This window comes from Mandrillus leucophaeus, unplaced genomic scaffold (assembly GCF_000951045.1).
Source record: "Mandrillus leucophaeus isolate KB7577 unplaced genomic scaffold, Mleu.le_1.0 Scaffold217, whole genome shotgun sequence".
In the NCBI taxonomy this organism is placed as follows: domain Eukaryota; kingdom Metazoa; phylum Chordata; class Mammalia; order Primates; family Cercopithecidae; genus Mandrillus; species Mandrillus leucophaeus.
The window spans coordinates 2,188,917-2,212,743 of NW_012102221.1; the positions used below are offsets into that span (position 1 = coordinate 2,188,917).

Consider the following 23,827-nt stretch of genomic DNA (forward strand, 5'->3'; position numbering starts at 1 on the left):
GACACTGTTTTGGGGACATCTGCTCTTCTGCATGCTAGAGAATCTCAGAGGTGGACAGCGTGCTTCCTGCGTCTGCGGGACTCACCACCATTCAGTGAGAACTAAAAGTAGACGTAGGAAGAGCTGCTCCCTCCAAGACTAGGTGAGGGCCATGTGGCTCGAGCAGGGGTGGTCCCTGGGGCCAGAGGGTGAGAAGGGCTGGCTCAGCCTCGGGGGCGGTAACTGGGTCGTCAGGAGTGGGTGGGGAGGAGCCGTGGAGCGCGAGGAGGGATTGTGGGAATCGCCACTGAGTTTTCCGGAAGTGGGGAATCTGCACTGAGAGTCTTGGAAAAGGGTGAACTGGGTGACAGTGGCTGGTGGCGGTCGCTCCAGGAGATCTGAACTCTATCCTGGAGAAAATAGGGACTTTGGAGCCTATTGTATCGGTAAGGTAGAGATGCTATGAGACGAATTCCTTAAGAAGCTTAATTTGGGCCGGGTACAGTGGCTCACGCCTGTAATCCCAGCTCTTTGGGAGGCCGAGGCGGGTGGATCACAAGGTCAGGAGATCGAGACCGTCCTGGTTAACACGGTGAAACCCCGTCTCTACTAAAAATACAAAAAATGAGCCGAGCGAGGTGGCGGGCGCCTGTGGTCCCAGCTACTCGGGAGGCTGAGGCAGGAGAATGGTGGGAACCCGGGAGGCGGAGCTTGTAGTGAGCCAAGATGGCACCGCTCACTCCAGCCTGGGAGACAGAGCGAGACTCCGTCTCAAAAAAAAAAAAGCTTAGTTTGGAAGCATTGTGCCCATTATTTAGACAGGGAGGAGTGGATGCAAGGGGGCCCTGGAAAGCAGAGGTGGGGAAAGAGCGAAAGGACCAAAGCCACTACCAAGGAAGACCATCTGCTGTGCCAGCCGGCGGGCATGCCATTGAGCCCGACTTTCTACAGGAGTAGAGGGAGCGACCAAGGCCATGGCAAAGAGGAGTCTGAGCCGGGGGCTGACTTTGGAGGAGTTCCGTGTCGAGTTCCAGTTCCAGTTTGCTAAAGTAATGGGACATCCAGTTGACCATGTTTTTTTAAGACACTGAGAGAAGGCGAGATGTTGGATGGGTATCAGGGAAAGGTGTGGGAACTTGGCGTTGTCTCTGGATAGCTGAAAGTTGAATTCATTTGAGAGGATACTAACAAAAAGGGGATAAAAGAAGAGAGAGAGATTTCCAAAGGGAGAAGGGGACTGAGCTGGAAGGAGAAGGAGGACACCAGTGCAGTGCCACCCTGGGTAGAGGAGAAGAGGACTCTGGGGAGGCAGGGTGACGAGTGGAGCTGGGATGCGAAACAGACCATTTGGGGCCCATGATGGTGTGCAGGTGGCTGTCTGGGTAGCATGTTGTGGATGGATGCCTGATAAGAGAGTGCAGTGATGAAGAAATAGACCTGCCAAGGGACGAAGGCTGAGAGTGACAGGGAGGAGGAGTGCACGGGGCCAGGAGAAGGCTGGATAGAGAGGAATGTGATTGTGAAGAGGATGGAGGAGTTGGAACCCACCACAGATTCTGTGAGTCTGAGATGCTTGTGGCTGTGGAAAGTGATAGGGCTGTTCTCAGGGAAAGACTTAAGATGGAAGAACCCTTAAATTCAGTTGTGAAAGGAAGGGGAACTTCTAAGGGCCGAGGAGTTAATTCTAGTTCTTATTTGTACTTTGTATTTTCAGGAGGGGTGCAACATTTTCTCTTTCTTACAGCAACTAAGTGTCTTTGGTTGTTTTTTAGCCCTTTGATATTATTTCGATACAATACTGTATCATCTTCAGGAATAAGACTGGGACACTAGATCCTTTAAATTCATCCTATTATGAAATACCCTTTTTCCTGAGTCCTTTTCCATGAGTACTTCACTGGTAGTTGAGTTCAGATTAAGAAAATCAACCAAATCTTAATTTTTTTTAGGTTTTAATTTATGGCATGGATTTCTAAATAATTGGAGCTAGAAACAGCTGTTCACCGTGTTTGAGCATGAGGGCGCCAGGATCACACAGGGCAGTAGAAGGGGCTGAAGACTGGGCACCAGGGTCACGCAGGGCAGTGGAAGAGGCTGAAGACTGGGCACCAGGGTCACGCAGGGCAGTCGAAGGGGCTGAAGACTGGGCACCAGGGTCACGCAGGGCAGTGGAAGGAACTGAGCCTTCACGCTCCCTTCTGTGGCTTTCAGGAATCTTCGTTTTCTCCCATAACATGAAACTTGCTTCTCTCTCAACTGCAATTATTTATGTTAGGAACACTTGCAAAAAATAAATTCCTGTATTTGGAAATAAGCAGATATGATATAACCGGTATTCTCTGCAGTTTTTAGTTAAACATGGAGTGCTACTTAAATTTTCGATTACTGCTTACGTTTTCTCATAGGGAATTGAATATGAAATCAGCTTAATGACACATAGTAGCATTTTGTAGGTTGAACATCAGACCAGGCCCTTTCAGGAATGTAGAGTTGGGGGCTGCTCCACGGCTTCTCCTTGTTTCACATGTGTTTTATGTTTTATGAGAAAAATCGTTTTCAAAGCTCTTGGGATTTTATCTTTAGTCATTTCCCATGTTTTCTGTGGTCAAAGATGAATGATTTCTTTTCCATTATTCCCTTGACATTTGTGCTGCCTGTTAATGTTTTTATGTGACAATTTTTGTTAAACTCTTTGCAGACTTTATATTCAGACACTATTCCTGAAGACATCCTTCCTGGAAAGTTGATCATGCAGATCTCTGCCACAGACGCAGACATCCGCTCTAACGCTGAAATTACTTACACATTATTGGGTTCAGGTGCAGAAAAATTCCAACTAAATCCAGACACAGGTAATGATGGAGTTTGGGACAAAAATTGTATATTCCAACAATATCATATATGTGGGTGATTTTTAGATCACACACAAAATTTGAAATTACATTTTGCCCTTTTCAAATGTATTCTGATGCTCCGAAGTTGACATCTCTTAGAAATCTTACCAGCAATTTAGTGTGTAAAATTCAAGGTGATATTTTTTAAAAACAGCAAGAATATCACCTAATTGAACCAAGGATTTAAAATTTAGAAGGCATTTATGCCACTTGTTTAAAAAAAAAAACTCTCAGAAGTTAAACTCAAGCTTTCTGCTTTATCCATTTTATTTAAATAGCATATTTTCTTGAATTTGTGACCATGAATTTATAATTTAGCATAATTTAGAATTTTCACAAACAAAATGATTCATAGTATTTTATTTTAAAATAGAGTTGTTTTCCTTTTGTATTTTAGTAAAATTGGAATCAACTAAGATTCCTGTTAAACCTTTTTATTTTCCTCCTAAGGAACTAATTGTGAACATGTGAATCTAAATTTAAACATTTTTTAAATTTGGTAAATTAGGCAGCTGTTTTACCTGTGCAGTCTTAAACACAAGGTGAGAGGCCCTCAGACCTGCAGGACTTAAAGAGCCAGCACCTGGCAGGGTTGGAGACCTGGCTCTCACTGCCTCTTGCAGCTGTTGAATCTGTCATTGATAATATTGGTCTCAAGAGGAAGACTGAATACTCAGACTAAGTAATTGAAAGAGAAAAGGGGAAGAAATAAGATGTACAGCTGCAGGTCACATCTTAAATTACAAGTGAGTCATTTGTTTTTGTTTGTAGGTGAACTGAAAACGTCAGCCCCCCTTGATCGTGAGGAGCAAGCTGTTTATCATCTTCTCGTCAGGGCCACAGACAGAGGAGGGAGATTCTGCCAAGCCAGTATTGTGCTCACGCTGGAAGACGTGAACGATAACGCCCCCGAGTTCTCTGCCGATCCTTATGCCATCACCGTGTTTGAAAACACAGAGCCCGGAACGCTGCTGACGAGAGTGCAGGCCACAGATGCCGACTCAGGTATCTCCTGGGGGGTGCTCTTGCCCTGCACTGCTCACTGAGATCCTAGGAGCCTCTGTTTCAAAACGTACCCCAGATTCAGCCTCTCACTCCTCCTCACGTGTGCTCCGTAGCCCTTCCTTGTTGTGGAAGGAAATCTTTAGAATCATTAATTAATTTTTAATGAATATTTAAAGTTCCAAAGTTGTGCCCAGTGAACCTACTGCTGTGAGATATCTACAATTCTGATTAATGACTATATTAACTGATCTTCATACCCCATTGAATTAATTAGTGATGTGTTACTTTGTAAATAAACCATTAGTGACAGAGAGAGCTTTTAGCATCATTGGAACATAATGGAAGCAAATGCTTTATTATTATAGGTTTACAAATCTTTCAAAATTTTTTTGGAGAAAATTGGACTATAGAAGATATATTTTATAGCATTTGGTAGCAGAGAATAACTTCTTCAGTCATACCACAGGTTGAGTATTCCTTATTTATAATACAGTTGGAACTAGAAGTATTTTTGGATGTTTTGATTTTTGTCAGATTTTGGAGTATTTGCATTATGTACTTATCATTGGAGTACCCCGGCTCCAAAAATCTGAAATCTAAAATGCTCTAATGAGCATTTTTTTTAAATCATCAGTTCTGCATTCAAAAAGTTAATAGATTTTGGAGCATTTCACATTTTGGATTTTCAGTTTAGGGATACTCATCCTGTGATCCTGAGAAATTTCAGAAGAATAGCAAAAATTTTGCTTTGTTGCATTTCACATCTTTATCACTGAAGCTAAATGATAAATAGATTTGATTTTTAAAGGTTTGTTAGGTACGGTAGTATTGGCTCCTATATAGAATAGTCTAAGAAGGCAGATTCCCATGAAATTATATTTGTTTTAACAAAGTAAGTTGTTAATCTAATCCAGAAAGTTTAAGCTGTTGAATCTGTCATTGATAATATTGGTCTCAAGAGGAAGACTGAATACTCAGACTAAGTAATTGAAAGAGAAAAGGGGAAGAAATAAGATGTACAGCTGCAGGTCACATCTTAAATTACAAGTGAGTCATTTGTTTTTGTTTGTAGGTGAACTGAAAACGTCAGCCCCCATCCAGACACAGGTAATGATGGAGTTTGGGACAAAATTGTATATTCCAACAGTATCATATATGTGGGTGATTTTTAGATCACACACAAAATTTGAAATTACATTTTGCCCTTTTCAAATGTATTCTGATGCTCCGAAGTTGACATCTCTTAGAAATCTTACCAGCAATTTAGTGTGTAAAATTCAAGGTGATATTTTTTAAAAACAGCAAGAATATCACCTAATTGAACCAAGGATTTAAAATTTAGAAGGCATTTATGCCACTTGTTTAAAAAAAAAAACTCTCAGAAGTTAAACTCAAGCTTTCTGCTTTATCCATTTTATTTAAATAGCATATTTTCTTGAATTTGTGACCATGAATTTATAATTTAGCATAATTTAGAATTTTCACGAACAAAATGATTCATAGTATTTTATTTTAAAATAGAGTTGTTTTCCTTTTGTATTTTAGTAAAATTGGGATCAACTAAGATTCCTGTTAAACCTTTTTATTTTCCTCCTAAGGAACTAATTGTGAACATGTGAATCTAAATTTAAACATTTTTTAAATTTGGTAAATTAGGCAGCTGTTTTACCTGTGCAGTCTTAAACACAAGGTGAGAGGCCCTCAGACCTGCAGGACTTAAAGAGCCAGCACCTGGCAGGGTTGGAGACCTGGCTCTCACTGCCTCTTGCAGCTGTTGAATCTGTCATTGATAATATTGGTCTCAAGAGGAAGACTGAATACTCAGACTAAGTAATTGAAAGAGAAAAGGGGAAGAAATAAGATGTACAGCTGCAGGTCACATCTTAAATTACAAGTGAGTCATTTGTTTTTGTTTGTAGGTGAACTGAAAACGTCAGCCCCCCTTGATCGTGAGGAGCAAGCTGTTTATCATCTTCTCGTCAGGGCCACAGACAGAGGAGGGAGATTCTGCCAAGCCAGTATTGTGCTCACGCTGGAAGACGTGAACGATAACGCCCCCGAGTTCTCTGCCGATCCTTATGCCATCACCGTGTTTGAAAACACAGAGCCCGGAACGCTGCTGACGAGAGTGCAGGCCACAGATGCCGACTCAGGTATCTCCTGGGGGGTGCTCTTGCCCTGCACTGCTCACTGAGATCCTAGGAGCCTCTGTTTCAAAACGTACCCCAGATTCAGCCTCTCACTCCTCCTCACGTGTGCTCCATAGCCCTTCCTTGTTGTGGAAGGAAATCTTTAGAATCATTAATTAATTTTTAATGAATATTTAAAGTTCCAAAGTTGTGCCCAGTGAACCTACTGCTGTGAGATATCTACAATTCTGATTAATGACTATATTAACTGATCTTCATACCCCATTGAATTAATTAGTGATGTGTTACTTTGTAAATAAACCATTAGTGACAGAGAGAGCTTTTAGCATCATTGGAACATAATGGAAGCAAATGCTTTATTATTATAGGTTTACAAATCTTTCAAAATCTTTTTGGAGAAAATTGGACTATAGAAGATATATTTTATAGCATTTGGTAGCAGAGAATAACTTCTTCAGTCATACCACAGGTTGAGTATTCCTTATTTATAATACAGTTGGAACTAGAAGTATTTTTGGATGTTTTGATTTTTGTCAGATTTTGGAGTATTTGCATTATGTACTTATCATTGGAGTACCCCGGCTCCAAAAATCTGAAATCTAAAATGCTCTAATGAGCATTTTTTTTAAATCATCAGTTCTGCATTCAAAAAGTTAATAGATTTTGGAGCATTTCACATTTTGGATTTTCAGTTTAGGGATACTCATCCTGTGATCCTGAGAAATTTCAGAAGAATAGCAAAAATTTTGCTTTGTTGCGTTTCACATCTTTATCACTGAAGCTAAATGATAAATAGATTTGATTTTTAAAGGTTTGTTAGGTACGGTAGTATTGGCTCCTATATAGAATAGTCTAAGAAGGCAGATTCCCATGAAATTATATTTGTTTTAACAAAGTAAGTTGTTAATCTAATCCAGAAAGTTTACTTTTTAAAGATCATAGTCATACAAATTTGCAAATAATGTATATTAGCATTTACCCCACTAAAAAAATTATCTACATGTTTGTCTTTTTTAAAAAAATGTGTTGGCCGGGTGCAGTGGCTCATGCCTGTAATCTCAACACTTTGGGAGGCTGAGGCAGGTGGAACACAAGGTCAGGACTTCAAGACCAGCCTGGCCAAGATGGTGAAACCCCTTCTCTACAAAAAATACAAAAATTACAGCGCACCTGTAACCCCAGCTACTTGGGAGGCTGAGGCAGGAGAATCACTTGAACCTGGTGGGCAGAGACTGCAGTGAGCTAAGATCACGCCACTGCACTCCAGCCTGGGCAACAGAGCGAGACTCTGTCTCAAGAAAACAAAACAAAAAATGTGTTTAAATGTTTTTATGTAAAATCTTTTGACATCATTTTATGTCTTGATAGGATTAAATCGGAAGATTTTATACTCACTGATTGACTCTGCTGATGGGCAGTTCTCCATTAACGAATTATCTGGAATTATTCAGTTAGAAAAACCTTTGGACAGAGAACTCCAGGCAGTATACACCCTCTCTTTGAAAGCTGTGGATCAAGGCTTGCCAAGGAGGCTGACGGCCACTGGTACTGTGGTTGTATCAGTTCTTGACATAAATGACAACCCCCCTGTGTTTGAGTACCGCGAATATGGAGCCACCGTGTCCGAGGACATTCTCGTTGGAACTGAAGTTCTTCAAGTGTATGCAGCAAGTCGGGATATTGAAGCAAATGCCGAAATCACCTACTCAATAATAAGTGGAAACGAACATGGGAAATTCAGCATAGATTCTAAAACAGGTAACCAACCATGTATCTGAGAGGAAACCCTTCATTCCCCTAAAAGGACTAGATTTGCTTACCATGTTGCCTTATATTAAGTGACCCTGTGTTGTCAGTAGATGTTCTAAAAAGGTAAATCAAGTTTTCTTTTAGTTGTTTACAGTGGGATTGAATGTTGTTTGGAAGACTTCAGATTATAGTTCTACCTAATACATTTTGGGCATGTTCATTAGAAAATACAAGCAAATTAACTTAGAAAATCAGAGCATCACGTTCTCTTAGTTTAGTTGAGATGTAAGGTATAGCAAGTTAGTAAAGATAAGAAGAGGGGTCAGTTGAGGTCCTTATGTAATCAAACTCACGGAAAGTAACTTCCCAAGTGAAATAGTAATTCCAGTCTTTTTTATTTTAGTTTCTGTAGTGGACTTCTGATAATATATTAAGTTGACTTCATTATCATGCTAGTTATCTAGAACAGTTGGAGTACTTTGAATCACACTTAGGGAAAGACTGCCAACCAGCTCAAAAGGCGTAAGAACTGCTGACTCCTGCTGCGTGAATGTTTCATTGTCTTGCTAACCTGTGGTCGAACGTACTCCTAAGTCTTACAATACTGTAAAAAGTTGCTCCATTCAAATTGTATTTATAATACAATAAAATTATTTTTAGGGCTCTTTAGGACTAGAGTGATGTGAAAGGAAAGATGTTAAAGGAATTGTTAAAAAAGGGATTTTTGAAAACGATAGGTTGTAAATAAAGGGTTATCTAGAAGTTAAAAGGATATAAATCTCTATTTTAAAAATATGAGAAGGAAAATATTTTAAAAAGATGAGACAGAAAATGAAATGAAAGGACACAATAGAATTTTTATGTTTTTATTTTATTAAACGAGTGAAGTCGAGTGAGCTATGGTATGGAAGGGATGATACAATAATCATGTTTATAATAAACAGGGATGTAGGTAGTGTTGACTGGGAAAGCAATCTAAATACATGAAGAATATCATGAAAATTAAGAGAAAGATCCAGGGATGGGCAGATTCATAGTTTTTAATTGTTGAATTAAGAAAATAGGAAACATACATAAATGGTGAGTAAACTTTTGAAGTGAAAACTAAATGTACTCAAAAGTGTTCATCTGTTTCAGTCATAGTAGGAAAATGTGGTGGCGTTACAAAATGCTGGAAGTAATTTTGGTTTCTATTCAGGGGCCGTATTTATCATCGAGAATCTGGATTATGAAAGCTCTCATGAATATTACCTAACCATAGAGGCCACGGATGGAGGCACGCCTTCGTTGAGTGACGTTGCCACTGTGAACATTAACGTAACAGATGTCAACGATAACAGCCCTGTGTTCAGCCAAGACACCTACACAGCAGTGATCAGTGAAGATGCCGTTCTTGAGCAGTCCGTCATTACGGTGTGTATTTTCCCCCAGTACAGTGAAAACTGTATCTTCTGGACCTTTGCAACAGCTTTTAGTAAAGTCAATCTGTTTTTTGTAGTGACCTTTGTAAATATTTTGAAGATTTGAAAGTGTCCTTTGTTAGGCCAACCAATTACTGACTTCGTTGTGGATAATTGTGTTAAAATAGCTAAGCTATTAATATCACAAATTTTGTTTAATAGGTTTCGGCCTCTTCCTTAGCTGTCTCCTAAACAGGAGTGTGGTGTGTTCTAGGTTCTGGCCGACGATGCCGACGGACCCTCAAACAGCCACATCCACTACTCAATTATAGATGGCAACCAGGGAGGCCCATTCACCATTGACCCTAGCCGGGGAGAAGTCAAAGTGACCAAACTTCTCGACCGAGAAACAGTAAGTGGAAAAGTTTGATTTACATTGTTTACAAATTACCACCTCAATACCTAGAAATGCCTCGTGCTCCTGTCTGCTGGGCGTGGTGTGAGCAGGACCCACTGCCTCAAGAACTGACGGCAAGACGTAAACACTCGAAAAGCAGTTACACTATGGAGATCTCAGTGTGAGAAATGTGTTCCATGCTGGGATGAAGGTTGGGTAATAAAGCTTTGTATTCAGGAAGAAATTACTGTTGGTTCCAGAGTTCTGAGACACTTCAGAAAGCTGGAAGCTGGGTTTTAAATAATACCAGAGATCTGAAGAATCATAGAGGTTGAGAGAAGGGAATTTCCAGTGAGGGGCTGCATGGACACAGGCACGCAGACAGAAGCCAAGAAAGTTATTGAGGGGACTTCACCCAGTTGTATTGGAGTAATCATACAAAGAAAGTAGAGTGAGATAAAATAGGAAGGTATTTTACACGCAGGTTATTGGCCACATAGAAAACCAGGACCGGAGGTTTGGACCTGATGCCACAGGCACTAGGGTATGAGCATTTGTGAAGTCAACCCACCACGAATCGAAAAGTATTAGAGAAGAAAAAATGCCGGGTGTGGTGGCCTCCTCCAGTAGTCTCAGCTACATGGGAGGCGTAGGTGGGAGAATTCATTGAGCCCAGGAGTTTAAGACCAGCCTGGGCAACATAGTGAGACCCTGCCTCCAGAAAAAGAAAGAAAAACAATAAAAAATACCAATACAACAACAACAGAAAATACAACCCCCACCCCCGGTATAACAACCATTTACATTGCATCGATACCATATTAGGTACTATAATCTAGAGATGACTTAAAGTGTGGGAGGATGTGTATAGGTTATGTGCAAATACTACACCATTTTCTATCAGGGACTTGAGCATCTGTGGATTTCAGTGTTTACGAATACCAAATGAAGAAACGATTTGCAAAGGAAAAATTAGAGTCCACACAGCTTAGATATGGGCCCCTGTAGAAAGCATTGGTGTCAGAGGCAGCCTGATTTTTTGGTCTTACTTTGACTGGGTATTACCATTAAAGAAAAGTTATGAGGTATAAACGTGTAAGGGGTGGGAGAGGCTAATGAATGTGGCTTTCGATATGCTGGTTTTTATGGGGAAATAGCATATTCAGGCAGAATTACTCAGCCAGTATTTGGAGATTTTAGTCAGATTTCGAGACTGGAAAGCCCTAAATGTAGATAGGTACTTGCCCTTGGAGATGTTGATAGAAGTGACATGAGGGATTGAGATAAATATGAACAAATGAGGAGAGGCAGCAAGGCTGAACATCTACCCACCCACTCATCCAGTATCCATCCACCCATTTATCCAGTCATCCATTCATCCATCCAGTCATCCATCCATTCATCCATCCAGTTATCCATCCACCCATGCATCTCCCCACTCATCTACCCACCCATTCACCTACCCATCCATCCACCCACCCATCTGTAGCTATCCATCCATCCACCCACTGACCTAACCACCCACCCATCTATCTAGTTACCTATTCACTCACCCATCTACACATCTCTTCACTTACCCATCTATCCAGTCATGTGTGCATCCACCCACCACCCATCTATCCAGTTATCCATCCATCCACCCACCCACCCATCCATCTGGTTGTCCATCTATGTAGTTACCTATCTACTCACCCACCCACCCATGTAGCCACTTACCCATTCATTCACCCATTTATCCACACACCTGTCTATCCAGTTACCCATCCACCCAACACCCATCTATCCATCCATCCATCCATTCATCCATCCATTCACTCATCTGTGCAGACTCATGTCCAGGAAGGGAAGCTGAGCAGGAACTACCTCAGAGAGGTAGGACTGTGAAGAAGAACCAAAAGAAGCCTTCGATTTGGAAATGAGGAGGACACTGGTGACGATAAAGAATGAAATTTCAGAAGAATAATGGGTGTATCTAAGATTAAAGGAATTTTGGGGGAGATAGTGATGACATATCTCACTAAAGTCTCAATTCTTTAATTTCTCTTTTGATGTGTGAATGTTGAGAAGGGACTTTCTAAGGATTTGGGAAGCATGCTTAGGATTGCCCCTACTGCGGGGCAGAATAAATTTAGTATCTTTGACTAAAGAACCCAGATCCTTTAATACACTTCTGTCCCTTGTGAGATGCCAAAGGAGCCAGCCTGTGGTGGTTCCCAAGCTAGTGTGCCAGCAGAATTCTTTGTTGTTGGAGCGTCTTGCAGGACCAGCGTTCTGTAGAACATGCTCTGGGATCTAGCCAGCTTTCCGGCTTCTCCCACAACTCGTTCTAGAAGGCAGAGCTTTATAGGGAACTGCCCTGAAAAAGAAGCTATCTCACTTGACTGTATTTCTTTTGTAGGAGGTCATGGCGAGCTAATCCTGAGGGATTTAGACAGCTGAGTGGAATCCGAGTGTGAAAATCGAGGGGGAGGGGGAGCGGGAGTGTCCTGAGGCGTTGGAAGTGAGTCAGCGCTGCGGTGCGGGAGGCAGCTCATGTCTGTCTGCGTCCACGGAGAGCAGACGTGAGCCCTAAGGAAGGCGGCTGCCGTATGACCAAAGCCGCAGCATTTGAGATAGGTTAACTTTCTGTCCTAATCATTTGTATGACTTTTACGTCTTAATTTCTGTTAAGAGAACTGCAAGATAAAACACTTTTGCAAAACAAGTACATTTTTGAGAGGCATCAGAGAATCTCATCGTTACCGGTAGTTCTTGCTGTTGGGAAATGGGTGTTACTTGCAGTGCACTGGTTTGTGGGGGTTAGGGCATCGCCCACAGGCAGGATGCAGTAGATAATGGCAGCTCACTGGGACCTGCCCTTCGCGACTCTCAGGAGGACGCTCCTGATTGGAGCTCGCTCTGTCGGCCTCGTGAAAATGAACATGCATTCTGCCTTTTCCCTGAAAAGATTTCAGGTTACACGCTCACGGTTCAAGCTTCTGATAATGGCAGTCCACCCAGAGTCAACACGACGACTGTGAACATCGATGTGTCTGATGTCAATGACAATGCGCCCGTCTTCTCCAGGGGAAACTACAGCGTCATCATCCAGGTGGGCTTCGAGTGCCAAGGGGGTCACGGGGTTCTTTGGAACGAGCTTTTCCATTGGCCTCTGTTGCTTTTCTTTCTTATCCAAAGGTTTCTTTTTAGAAAAATGGGAAATGTAGAATTCAAGAAGTCTCTATCAATATTAGGAGATGAGCATTTTAAAGATAAAGCCAAGCTTGTATCTCTTTTCTTTGTGTGCTTTGATTTTTGAGATATTCTCACTGTTCTAGGATTCCTGAGAGCTTACTGTTTAATCAGACCTGCTGCCTCTGGTGCTTTTCTCTGCCCTCTCCCCTCCCTCTTGACCTTCCTCTCCTCTCCCTCTTGACCTTCCTCTTCCCTCCTGCTCTTCTTCTAGTCCCCAATCCCTCCTTCCCGCCCCATCTACTCCACTTCCTTCACCCTGCTCTTCTTCCTCCCTACTCCTCCTCCCTCCACCTCTTCCCCATTCCTCCACCTTCTCTTCCTTCTCCCCACTCCCCCTCCCTCCACCTCTTCTCCATTCCTCCTTCTTCTCTTCCTCCTCCCCATACTTCTCCCCACTCCTCCTCTTCTCTCCACCTCTTCTCCACTCCTCCCCACTCCACCTCTTCCCCTCTCCACCTGCTCCCCCACCTCCTCCCTACTCCACTTCCTCCTCATTTCACTGTCTCCACTCTTTCTCCTCCTCTGTCCACCTCGTCGCCACTCCTCCTCATCATCCCTCCTCCTCACTACTCCTCCTCCTCCCCCTCCTCACTTTTCCTCCTCTTGTCAACTTCTTTTCTTTCTCCTCCCCACTCCTCCTCTTCCTTCCTCTCTTCCTCTTTTTTTCTTAGATGGAGTTATACTCTTCTTGCTCAGGCTAGAGTGCAGTGGCACCATCTCAGCTCACTGCAACCTCCACCTTCCAGGTTCAGATGATTCTACTGCCTCAGCCACCCAAGTAGCTGGGATTACAGGCGCCCGCCACCACACCCAGCTAATTTTTGTATTTTTAGTAGAGATGGGATTTCACCATGTTGGCCAGACTGGTGTCGAACTCATGATCTCAGATGATCCACCCGCCTTGGCCTCCCAAAGTGCCGGGATTACAGGCGGTGAGCCACCGCGCCTGGCCTCCTCTCTTCCTCCTCTCCTCCAGTCCTCTTCCTCTCCTGCACTCCTACTCCTCTCTGCTCTTCTTCCTGTGCCCGACTCCCCCTCGTTTCTGCCTCCCCTCCTCCTCCCTTCTGCCTCCCCTCCTCCCTCCTCCTCCTCACACATCCTTTCTTACCACGTTTCCTTCCTCGGCCTCCTTTTCTTCCCTTTTTGCTACACCCCTTCTCCTTTCCCTCCTCCTCACTACCACACTCCCTTTGCCACCTCTCTTCTCTTCCCTTCCAATAGAGCAATAAGGCTTTGTTTTGTATGTATTTTATATTATAGAAACTCATGTGTCCGTCCCAGATAGATCTGGCTGTGTTCCAGGATTTTTGTTTAATTTTGTTTCTAATCTTGTGCAGGAAAATAAGCCAGTGGGCTTCAGCGTACTGCAGCTGGTGGTGACAGATGAGGATTCTTCCCATAACGGTCCACCCTTCGTCTTTACTATTGTAACTGGAAATGATGAGAAGGCGTTTGAAGTTAACCAGCAAGGGGTCCTCCTGACTGCATCTGCCATCAAGAGGAAGGAGAAAGATCATTTCTTACTGCAGGTTAAGGTGTGAATGGCTTTCTTTGTGGTTTGGTTGTGGATTCATAGAGAAGAGCTGCTTGGCACGGTTACCCTTTTCTGTTTGAACAGCTTACATTTCATAGAAAAACAAACAAACATAGAATTGCTGTCCTTGTTTTTTGCCATACCTTCCATTTTTATCCCACCGCGCTTTAAAGGAGCTCATTGTTTATTTTTTCACAGTCATTGACAGAGCTAGGTTTTCGTGTGAATTAGTGAAGTGCTATAAATAAATCTGTCCTTTTCTTTGATATGTTTCTTGTGTAGAGAAATGGATATCTACCAGTTAGTAATCTTTTGGGAACTTGAGTAATATAAATTGTTTTATTAAGTTATAAACAGTGCCATAGATGAAGGTGGTTTTATTTTTCTTTTCTTGTAGGTGGCAGACAATGGAAAACCTCAGTTGTCATCTCTGACATACATTGACATTAGGGTCATTGAGGAGAGCATCTATCCCCCTGCGATTTTGCCCCTGGAGATTTTCATCACCGCTTCTGGAGAAGAATACTCAGGTGGCGTCATTGGGAAGATCCACGCCACAGACCAGGACGTGTATGATACTCTAAACTACAGTCTTGATCCTCAGATGGACAACCTGTTCTCTGTTTCCAGCACAGGGGGCAAGCTGATAGCACACAAAAAGCTGGACATAGGGCAGTACCTTCTCAATGTCAGCGTGACAGATGGGAAGTTCACGACGGTGGCTGACATCACAGTGCATGTCAGACAAGTCACACAGGACATGTTGAACCACACCATCGCTATCCGCTTTGCCAATCTCACTCCGGAAGAATTTGTGGGTGACTACTGGCGCAACTTCCAGCGAGCTTTACGGAACATCCTGGGTGTGAGGAGGAGTGACATACACATTGTTAGTTTGCAGCCCTCTGAACCTCATCCACATCTGGATGTCTTACTTTTTGTAGAGAAATCAGGTAGTGCGCAGATTTCAACAAAACAACTTCTGCACAAGATTAATTCTTCCGTGACTGATATTGAGGACATCATTGGAGTTCGGATCCTGGATGTATTCCAGAAACTCTGCGCGGGACTGGACTGCCCCTGGAAGTTCTGCGATGAAAAGGTGTCTGTGGATGAAAGTGTGATGTCAACACACAGCACAGCCAGACTGAGCTTTGTGACTCCCCGCCACCACAGGGCAGCGGTGTGTCTCTGCAAAGGTAGCGCCCATGAGTGTGTGAAAGTCGGGGTCATAGATTGTTTCAGACGGCCTTGGAAGCCTTTGATGGTTACACATGCAAGGCCATGTTCTTGAAATGTCTGTTAATTATCGTTTCCCTTCCTCCCCTCTTATCTTTGAATGAAGAGGGAAGATGCCCAGCTGTCCACCATGGCTGTGAAGACCATCCGTGCCCTGAGGGATCCGAGTGTGTGTCTGATCCCCGGGAGGAGAAGCACACCTGTGTCTGTCCTGGTGGCAGGTTTGCTCAGTGCCCAGGTGAGAGTTGAGTGGTGGGGCATGCTTTTCTTTTTAAAAATCAGTTTCATTGTTTCTTATAATTTTCTTCTTTATTGGACTCTAAACATACTGCAAAGTATGTTTATTGTAACAAGACAGATGTGAAGATGAATGAAGAATGACAGTAGTCAGTTTTGCTTCCTCTTGTTATAGCACAGCCCTTGGTTCATATTTGGTCTTCCTCCTCCTGGGTCTTCAGTGATTATGTAAACATGTATAGCTAACAGCGCAGCGCCGTATGTAGCAGTTTGATTTTCCTAGAAACTCAAGAGTGATCCTATCTCACGCAGTTCTCTCCCTCTTGCCTTTTCCCTCCGCTTAGCAGTATGGTAAAGAGCAGCTTTCATGTTCCAAGCCAGTACCTATACACCTGATTCTTTTGGATAGCTGGATAATGTTTTCCAGCGTAACTGTACTTACTCAACATGATTCTTATGTCTAAAGATTCAGGTTGTTCTGTTTCTTTCAGATAAACAGATTACATGTATCTTTACATACTGATGCGTTCATTTCTATGCAGCATATACATTATAAAACTAGAACTTGCTACATCAAAGATCAGTGACATTTTAAACTTTTTGATATCACTATATTAGTTTTCCAGAAAGTCATATTAATTTTTATTTCTTCCAGTTATGTATGAAGGTTTCACTCTCCATTCTCTTGACACCATTGAACATTTTTTATTATAAAACGAATTCCCCACCATCTATTTGATGGGTGTGAAATGATACCTAATTATTACTTTAATTTGCATTTCTTTGGCTACTTTAAAAGTTTTCATCTCATTTGTTCATTTCCTATCAGTATTGCCTCTGCTGTGGCCTACCTGTTCATGTTGCTTGATGGTCTGGGTTATTTGTTTCTTAGTATCAATGTGTAGAGTTATTTGTGTATTAGGAGTATTGACATTCACAGTGTTGCAGTTTCCTCTGTCTTTATATCATTTATATTTATATTTTTTGATTTGTTAATAAGTCTCTTGTCATTTTGAAATTTATTGTCATTTAGTCAGTTCTACATCATTTTATATAACAGTTGCCATCTCTGGAGATTGATGACATTTTCGTCGTCTTTTGGGAATGAGGATTGTTTGATTTTGCTTGAAAAGGTTTCTTAAATCACCTTGAGGCCATATATAACTATTTTCTGAAATTTTCTTATAATTTTATACTGAACGTTTTTATATTTAATCTTTCATTAGAATTCATTTCTGTGTGATGCAGTAGTCAAATTTATTCTTTCCAAACAGAGAGCCAGTCATGCTGTGCTTTTCATTAAGCAAATAGACATTTTCCCACAGAACTGGATATTAAAATGTTATAATCTTAAGTAAAACCCTAAATCAGTCTCACAGGGTGCAGGGGAGTCATACTTTAAAGAATATCCTTCAGCTTGGTTCTGGTTTATTTTTTCCTCTTTACAATTCACAGGGAGTTCATCTATGACACTGACTGGAAACAGCTATGTGAAATACCGTCTGACGGAAAATGAAAACAAATTAGAGATGAAACTGACCATGAGGCTCAGAACGTATTCCATGCATGCGGTTGTCATGTACGCCCGAGGAACCGACTATAGCATCTTGGAGGTATGTTTCTCCAGTGTTGCGTCTCAGTGGAAGACTTTCAAACCATACATTTCATTTTATGTTCAGATTGTTAATTTGCACAGATAATAAAGTAAGTGAAATGGTTGAATTCCACATTTAAACAGTTCATTGATGCCTGTCCAAGTTTTAGACTTCGTGGGATGAAGAGCTCTTTTTGCTCTGCCATGACATAGAGATTTAGGTCCGTGTGACAGTTAACATTCAAACTGTAGGCCATACTACATTTTAATGGTGGTGGCTGGGTGTGGTGGCTCACGCCTGTAATCCCAGCACTTTGGGAGGCTGAGATGGGTGGATCACTTGAGGTCAGGAGTTTGAGACCAGCCTGGCCAACATGGCGAAACCCGCTCTCTACTAAAAATACAGAAAATTAGCCACATGTGGTGGCGGATGCCTGTAATTCCAGCTACTCGGGAGGCCGAGGCACAAGAATCGCTTGAACAGGGGAGGCAGAGGTTGCAGTGAGTTGAGATCACACCATTGCACTCCAGCCTGGGCAACAAGAGCGAAACTCTGTCTCAAAAAAAAAAAAAAAAAGTGACAGTTTATAGAGACATCCCACGTGTTTCCAGTGATACATATCTTGCCCACCTTTTCTAAAAACATAATTCAGTTTTGACTTTCGCTATTACCTAATGCTGTATGTGTTCAGTGAATAGTTAATTATTGGCTTCCGTGATGCTTTGTGGATGTGCATTATGACTTGATATTCCTAGAAGACGCATTTTAATGATTTGTACAGTGGACAGTGAATCTGCGCTCTGTAGTACTTAAATGCAAGGCCTTATCCTTCTACCCTCACTCCCAATCCGTCTCCTGTAGATTTGTGTGATCAAGTACACTCTCGCTGAAGGGTCTCTGAGAGTGATGTGAACAGTCGTCGTTTTTATCCTAGATTCATAATGGAAGGCTGCAGTACAAGTTCGACTGTGGCAGTGGCCCTGGCATCGTCTCCGTTCAGAGCATTCAGGTCAATGATGGGCAGTGGCACGCAGTGTCCTTGGAAGTGAATGGAAACTATGCTCGCTTGGTTCTAGACCAAGTTCACACTGCATCGGGCACAGCCCCAGGGACTCTGAAAACCTTGAACCTGGATAACTACGTGTTTTTTGGTGGCCACATCCGTCAGCAGGGAACACGGCATGGAAGAAGTCCTCAAGTTGCTAATGGTTTCAGGGGTTGTATGGATTCCATTTATTTGAATGGGCAGGAGCTGCCCTTCAACAGCAAACCCAGAAGCTATGCCCACATGGAGGAGTCGGTGGGTGTGTCTCCAGGGTGCTCCCTGACGGCCACGGAAGACTGCGCCAGCAGCCCTTGCCAGAACGGAGGCATTTGCAGTCCGTCACCTGCTGGAGGTAGGCTCCGTAACGTCACCATCTGTAAACCGTACACATGTGTGCATTTCAGGGGAAGCCCCCAGGTATTGTTTTTATTTTTTTCTCTTTTGATTCAGATAATATTGTCAGACACTGCAGGCAGTGTTGGAATTGGGCAGCATCCCTCATACGGGAGCAAAGCTGGGTTTGGTGCTCTTCCGGTGCCCGGGCTGCAGGTACTGCCCCCCCGACTGCCGCACGCCTGCAGTGCCGTCCCAGCGCCCGAGCAGGAGGCACCCCGGTGACTCCAAACCCTTCTTTAACTCCACAGTCATCGACCCAGGGGAATTTAGAATTCGTGCTACTTACCCCTTCTTTGTTCTTTGTATCACCTTTTATCTAATGGCGCAGCGTAGAGGGCCTGCTAGATTCTTGCTGGCAACAATAGTTGGGAATATGATTTTCTAGAAGGCCCTGCATCCCTCCGGAAGTGTTGCTGTATCTGTCTGTCTTGAAGCCCCGGCCTAGTGGGGTACTCTGGGTCTTTTGCACCCTGGACTCCTGCTAGGCCCCCTTACCAATAATAGGGTATAGTTAGGAAAATGACAGTTGTCATGCCAAACAGAGCTTGGTAGAATGAATAGAGCAAAAACAATGCTGTAATTAAGTGGGATTTCCAAAGCTTTGGTTTTCTCCTGTTCTCTCGGGCAGTGTGTTTGCATTGCCATGTGCATAGAGTGGGCCAGGCCATCCCCACAGAAACGCTCTGGTTTAGACTGTGCTTGTATCAGTTACACGTCCAAACCCGGTTAGCAAGGAGGCTGTCCTCATTTTGTCACTTAGGGATGAGGCTGAGAGAGGTGTTTTCCTGACATGCACTCCCATGGTCCCGAAGCAGGAGTAGAGGAGCGTGGCAGCCATGCCCTGGCTCCTGCAGGCCCTGGCCCGGGGCACCACAGTTCTTCATCCTGAGAAAAACCCACCGCCACGCCCGCTTTGGGGGGGGCGGGGAAGCGCTGTGCTGCAGTGTGCCCCAAGGCAGGCAGGTGGAAGATCTGCCACACCACCTGTCACAGGCTTGACAAAGTAGAGTCAGCATTCTTCCTACTGCTTTGAACAGATACGATGATGTCCTTTCTTCAATGTTTACACGTTTGAGCGGCTGAGGCCGGAGGATCGCTTGAGACTAGGAGTGAGGCAGCCTGGGCAATACAGAGAGACCCCATCTCTACAGAAACTTTAAAAATTAGCCAGCCATGGTAGCATGCCTCTGTAGTCCCAGCTACTCAGGAGGCTGAGGTGGGAGGATTCCTGAGCCCAGGAGTTTGAGGCTGCAGTGAGCTGAGATCGAGCCACTGCACTCCAGCCTGGGTAGCAGAGCCAAGACCCTGTCTCAAAAAATAAAAATATTGAAAGGTAATTTATAGTCTTTGAAGTGCTTTTCACATTCATTATTTTCTCATTTAATCCTTCAATGCTTGTGAATTGCAAATAACTTGAGATGTGAAACAGTGCTGTCTATGTACATGGTCACTCAAGTAGAGAACTGTATTTTCCTCCTCTGGATGTTTGACCTAATGATCTTAATGCCAATTATGATGAACTAAAGCTAACAGTTCTCTCTTCAATTCTGTGTGTTTCGGTTTACCAGCAGCTGAAGGCATGTCGACGTAGCCAACTTTTTTCCCAGAGAGAGTGAGAATTTTACGAGCTTTTACAGACCTCGGAGAACTAAATCTTAAAGATAAAAAGCAATATAATTAAGACCAGGTTTCTGAGTCATTGAGTGATAAGACTTTTTTGTTCCTTTTTGCCAATTTAGGTTATTACTGTAAATGCAGCGCCTTATACATAGGGACGTACTGCGAGATAAGCGTCAATCCGTGTTCCTCCAACCCATGCCTCTACGGGGGCACGTGTGTTGTCGACAACGGAGGCTTTGTTTGCCAGTGTAGAGGGTTATATACTGGTCAGAGGTATGTGTATTTTTCTTAACTTCCATAATTAATTGTAGCATAAAATTCTTTTTAAACATAAAATGGTGCATGTAAAAAGTCTCCATGTTGATTTGCTAATGTTTTCTGTGTTGCTTTCGTTTTGCTGTATTTATTTGCAATCGGATCGTGAGGTTTATGTCTGTCTCTCCTTACTCTTCAGGTGTCAGCTTAGTCCGTACTGCAAAGACGACCCCTGTAAGAATGGCGGAACATGCTTTGACAGTTTGGATGGTGCCGTTTGTCAGTGTGATTCAGGTTTTAGGGGAGAAAGGTAAATGGTTTCTTTCAAAATTGAGATTCACACCTTTTCATAGTGTCATATTGACCGGCAGATGCAACAGACCTTCAGTGACTTGAGCTACGTTGTGTCAGATTTTGATAATCCTCATATTGGCCCCTTATATAATTTACAATCTTTTCACTCTTTAAAATGAAATATCAAGCAGATGAATATAATATATTATAATACTTGAAAAAACTAATGTTTAGACAATGGGGTTGATGTAGTAGTCTGTTGGATCCTAGGAAAATGGCCATTAATATTGGCTTGATAGGTTTCCTTCCCAAATAGACATCGAAAGCATGTGATCACATGATTGGTTTCTCCACAAAAGGTCTTTTGTCGTGGTTGTCAAGGTTGCACTTTTTAGTTGTTTCATGTCTGGGTTTGATCTTCGCATAACTCAGCAAGGAGGGATTCGTCTTCAGTCTCTAAGGATTGAGCCTGGCATACGCTGGCGTGTGCTACACACGTCTCTCCTCATTCCTGACTTTCTTGGCAGGTGTCAGAGTGACATTGACGAGTGCGCTGGCAACCCCTGCCGACACGGGGCCCTCTGCGAGAACACACACGGCTCCTATCACTGCAACTGCAGCCACGAGTACAGAGGACGCCACTGCGAGGACGCTGCACCCAACCAGTACGTGTCCACGCCGTGGAACATCGGGCTGGCGGAAGGAATCGGAATCATCGTGTTTATAGCAGGGATATTTTTACTGGTGGTGGTGTTTGTTCTCTGCCGTAAGATGATGAGTCGGAAAAAGAAGCATCAGGCTGCACCTGAAGACAAGCACCTGGGACCCACGACAGCTTTCTTGCAGAGACCCTATTTTGATTCCAAGCTAAATAAGAACATTTACTCAGACGTACCACCCCAGGTGCCTGTCCGGCCTATTTCCTACACCCCGAGTATTCCAAGTGACTCAAGAAACAATCTCGACCGAAATTCCTTTGAAGGATCTGCCATCCCAGAGCATCCCGAATTCAGCACTTTCAACCCCGAGTCTGTGCACGGGCACCGAAAAGCAGTGGCGGTCTGCAGTGTGGCGCCAAACCTGCCTCCCCCACCGCCTTCCAACTCCCCTTCTGACAGCGACTCCATACAGAAGCCCAGCTGGGACTTTGACTATGACAGTAAGAGCCGTTTTTTCATCTCACTCAAATGTCACTTGAGGTAAACGGTCAGGTTACAAGTTCTGTCCAGTCAGAACGTGTGTACTGTTTGTTAGAGACGAGTATGCTCAGACTGAAATCCTTACGATGATTTGAAACTTTTCTGGATGTCCTGAGTGCTGGCTGAGCATTGTGGCTATGATATTATTTTAATTAAGAAATTGAATCTAGTCATGTTTTAGTTAATATTCTGGAGAGGCTGTTTCATTTTATAATTGATAAAGGTTCTCATCTATAATTTTTGAGTTTATTAATATGTAAAAAAAAATAATCGGGAGCATTTTCATTCTAGGATGTGGGTTTTTTTTTTTGTTTTTTTGTTTTTTTTTTTGAGACGGAGTCTCGCTCTGTTGCACAGGCTGGAGTGTAGTGGCGCGATCTCAGCTCACTGCAACCTCCGTCTCCCAGGTTCACGCCATTCTCCTGCCTCAGCCTCCCGAGCAGCTGGGACTATAGGCGCCCGCCACCTCGCCCGGCTAGTTTTTTGTATTTTTTAGTAGAGGCGGGGTTTCACCGTGTTAGCCAGGATGGTCTCCATCTCCTGACATTGTGATCTGCCCGTCTCGGCCTCCCAAAGTGCTGGGATTCCAGGCTTGAGCCACTGCGCCCGGCCTTCATGCTAGGATTTTTAAAAATATGACCTGGAGAAGTGGAAATATTTATATTAGTGACCTAACATATATTTGATGCTTTTTTTTTTAAAGCTGTACCTATTATTTTAAAAGAAAATGTTAGCAGTCTTTATTGTCTAATGATATCCATAGGCATGCTTATGGGCAATTTCTACTCTGAATAATCTCTGAGATGATGCGTAGGTCTTTCTGTGCGGGGTATTTTTTATGTCTTCGTTTGAGTTTGTAAGGTGTTTCTGTTTTTCTTTCAGTCGTTCATTTATTCAGTAAATCTCAGGCCGTCGTTGGGTAGTGCATGGTGCGTCTCAGGATTCAGCGGTGAACAAAACCGTCTTGGTCCATATACTTAATGTTTGTCATCCTTCCTTTTAGCTAAAGTGGTGGATCTCGATCCCTGTCTTTCCAAGAAGCCTCTAGAGGAAAAGCCTTCCCAGCCGTACAGTGCCCGGGAAAGCCTGTCCGAAGTGCAGTCCCTGAGCTCCTTCCAGTCCGAGTCGTGCGATGACAATGGTGAGGCAGCAGTGTGCTGAAACGCTGGGCTTTGCTTGCTTGTTGTGTTACTGTGTTCTCTCACAGTGTAGACGCACTAGCTACCCGTAAGAGCCTCACTGTGTTTTCATTTTTCTTGGACCACTTTTAAACAATACCATACATACTTGCATGAATGTCTGCTGGGGAAAATCGCTAAACTGTTCTTGATGAATAGGTGTTTGAACTTGTCAGTAAGAGAAAAGAACATGTTTGTTGAAGGATCTGATTGACTCATCTTGTATTGGCTTTTTCTCACAACAGTAAGTATTACCCCAGTTTTGTGGGTTTTTCAGAAATCCTCCTCACAACTTTCTTAACCTGCAGCACACACACAAACACACACTCTCACACACACACACACACACACACACCCTCTAAGAAGAGATGTGATAGTCTGAAATGTTCGATTTCCGTAACACACACAAACACACACACACACACAC

At 43.1% G+C, this 23,827-nt stretch overlaps 1 protein-coding gene across 1 annotated transcript in view; it reads left to right on the top strand.

The window, feature by feature from the left end:
* The window catches only part of FAT1 (FAT atypical cadherin 1), a 175,414-nt gene that overhangs the window by 134,530 nt on the left and 17,057 nt on the right, over positions 1–23,827 (top strand). Inside the window, exons 12-26 of the mRNA XM_011980777.1 lie at positions 2,678–2,831; positions 3,645–3,878; positions 7,397–7,786; positions 8,976–9,190; positions 9,452–9,589; positions 12,522–12,665; positions 14,146–14,343; positions 14,740–15,541; positions 15,688–15,819; positions 17,274–17,431; positions 18,348–18,810; positions 20,594–20,747; positions 20,929–21,039; positions 21,551–22,182; positions 23,226–23,363. Coding sequence (XP_011836167.1) covers positions 2,678–2,831; positions 3,645–3,878; positions 7,397–7,786; positions 8,976–9,190; positions 9,452–9,589; positions 12,522–12,665; positions 14,146–14,343; positions 14,740–15,541; positions 15,688–15,819; positions 17,274–17,431; positions 18,348–18,810; positions 20,594–20,747; positions 20,929–21,039; positions 21,551–22,182; positions 23,226–23,363 — 4,063 coding nt within the window. The remainder of the gene's footprint in view (positions 1–2,677; positions 2,832–3,644; positions 3,879–7,396; positions 7,787–8,975; positions 9,191–9,451; positions 9,590–12,521; positions 12,666–14,145; positions 14,344–14,739; positions 15,542–15,687; positions 15,820–17,273; positions 17,432–18,347; positions 18,811–20,593; positions 20,748–20,928; positions 21,040–21,550; positions 22,183–23,225; positions 23,364–23,827) is intronic.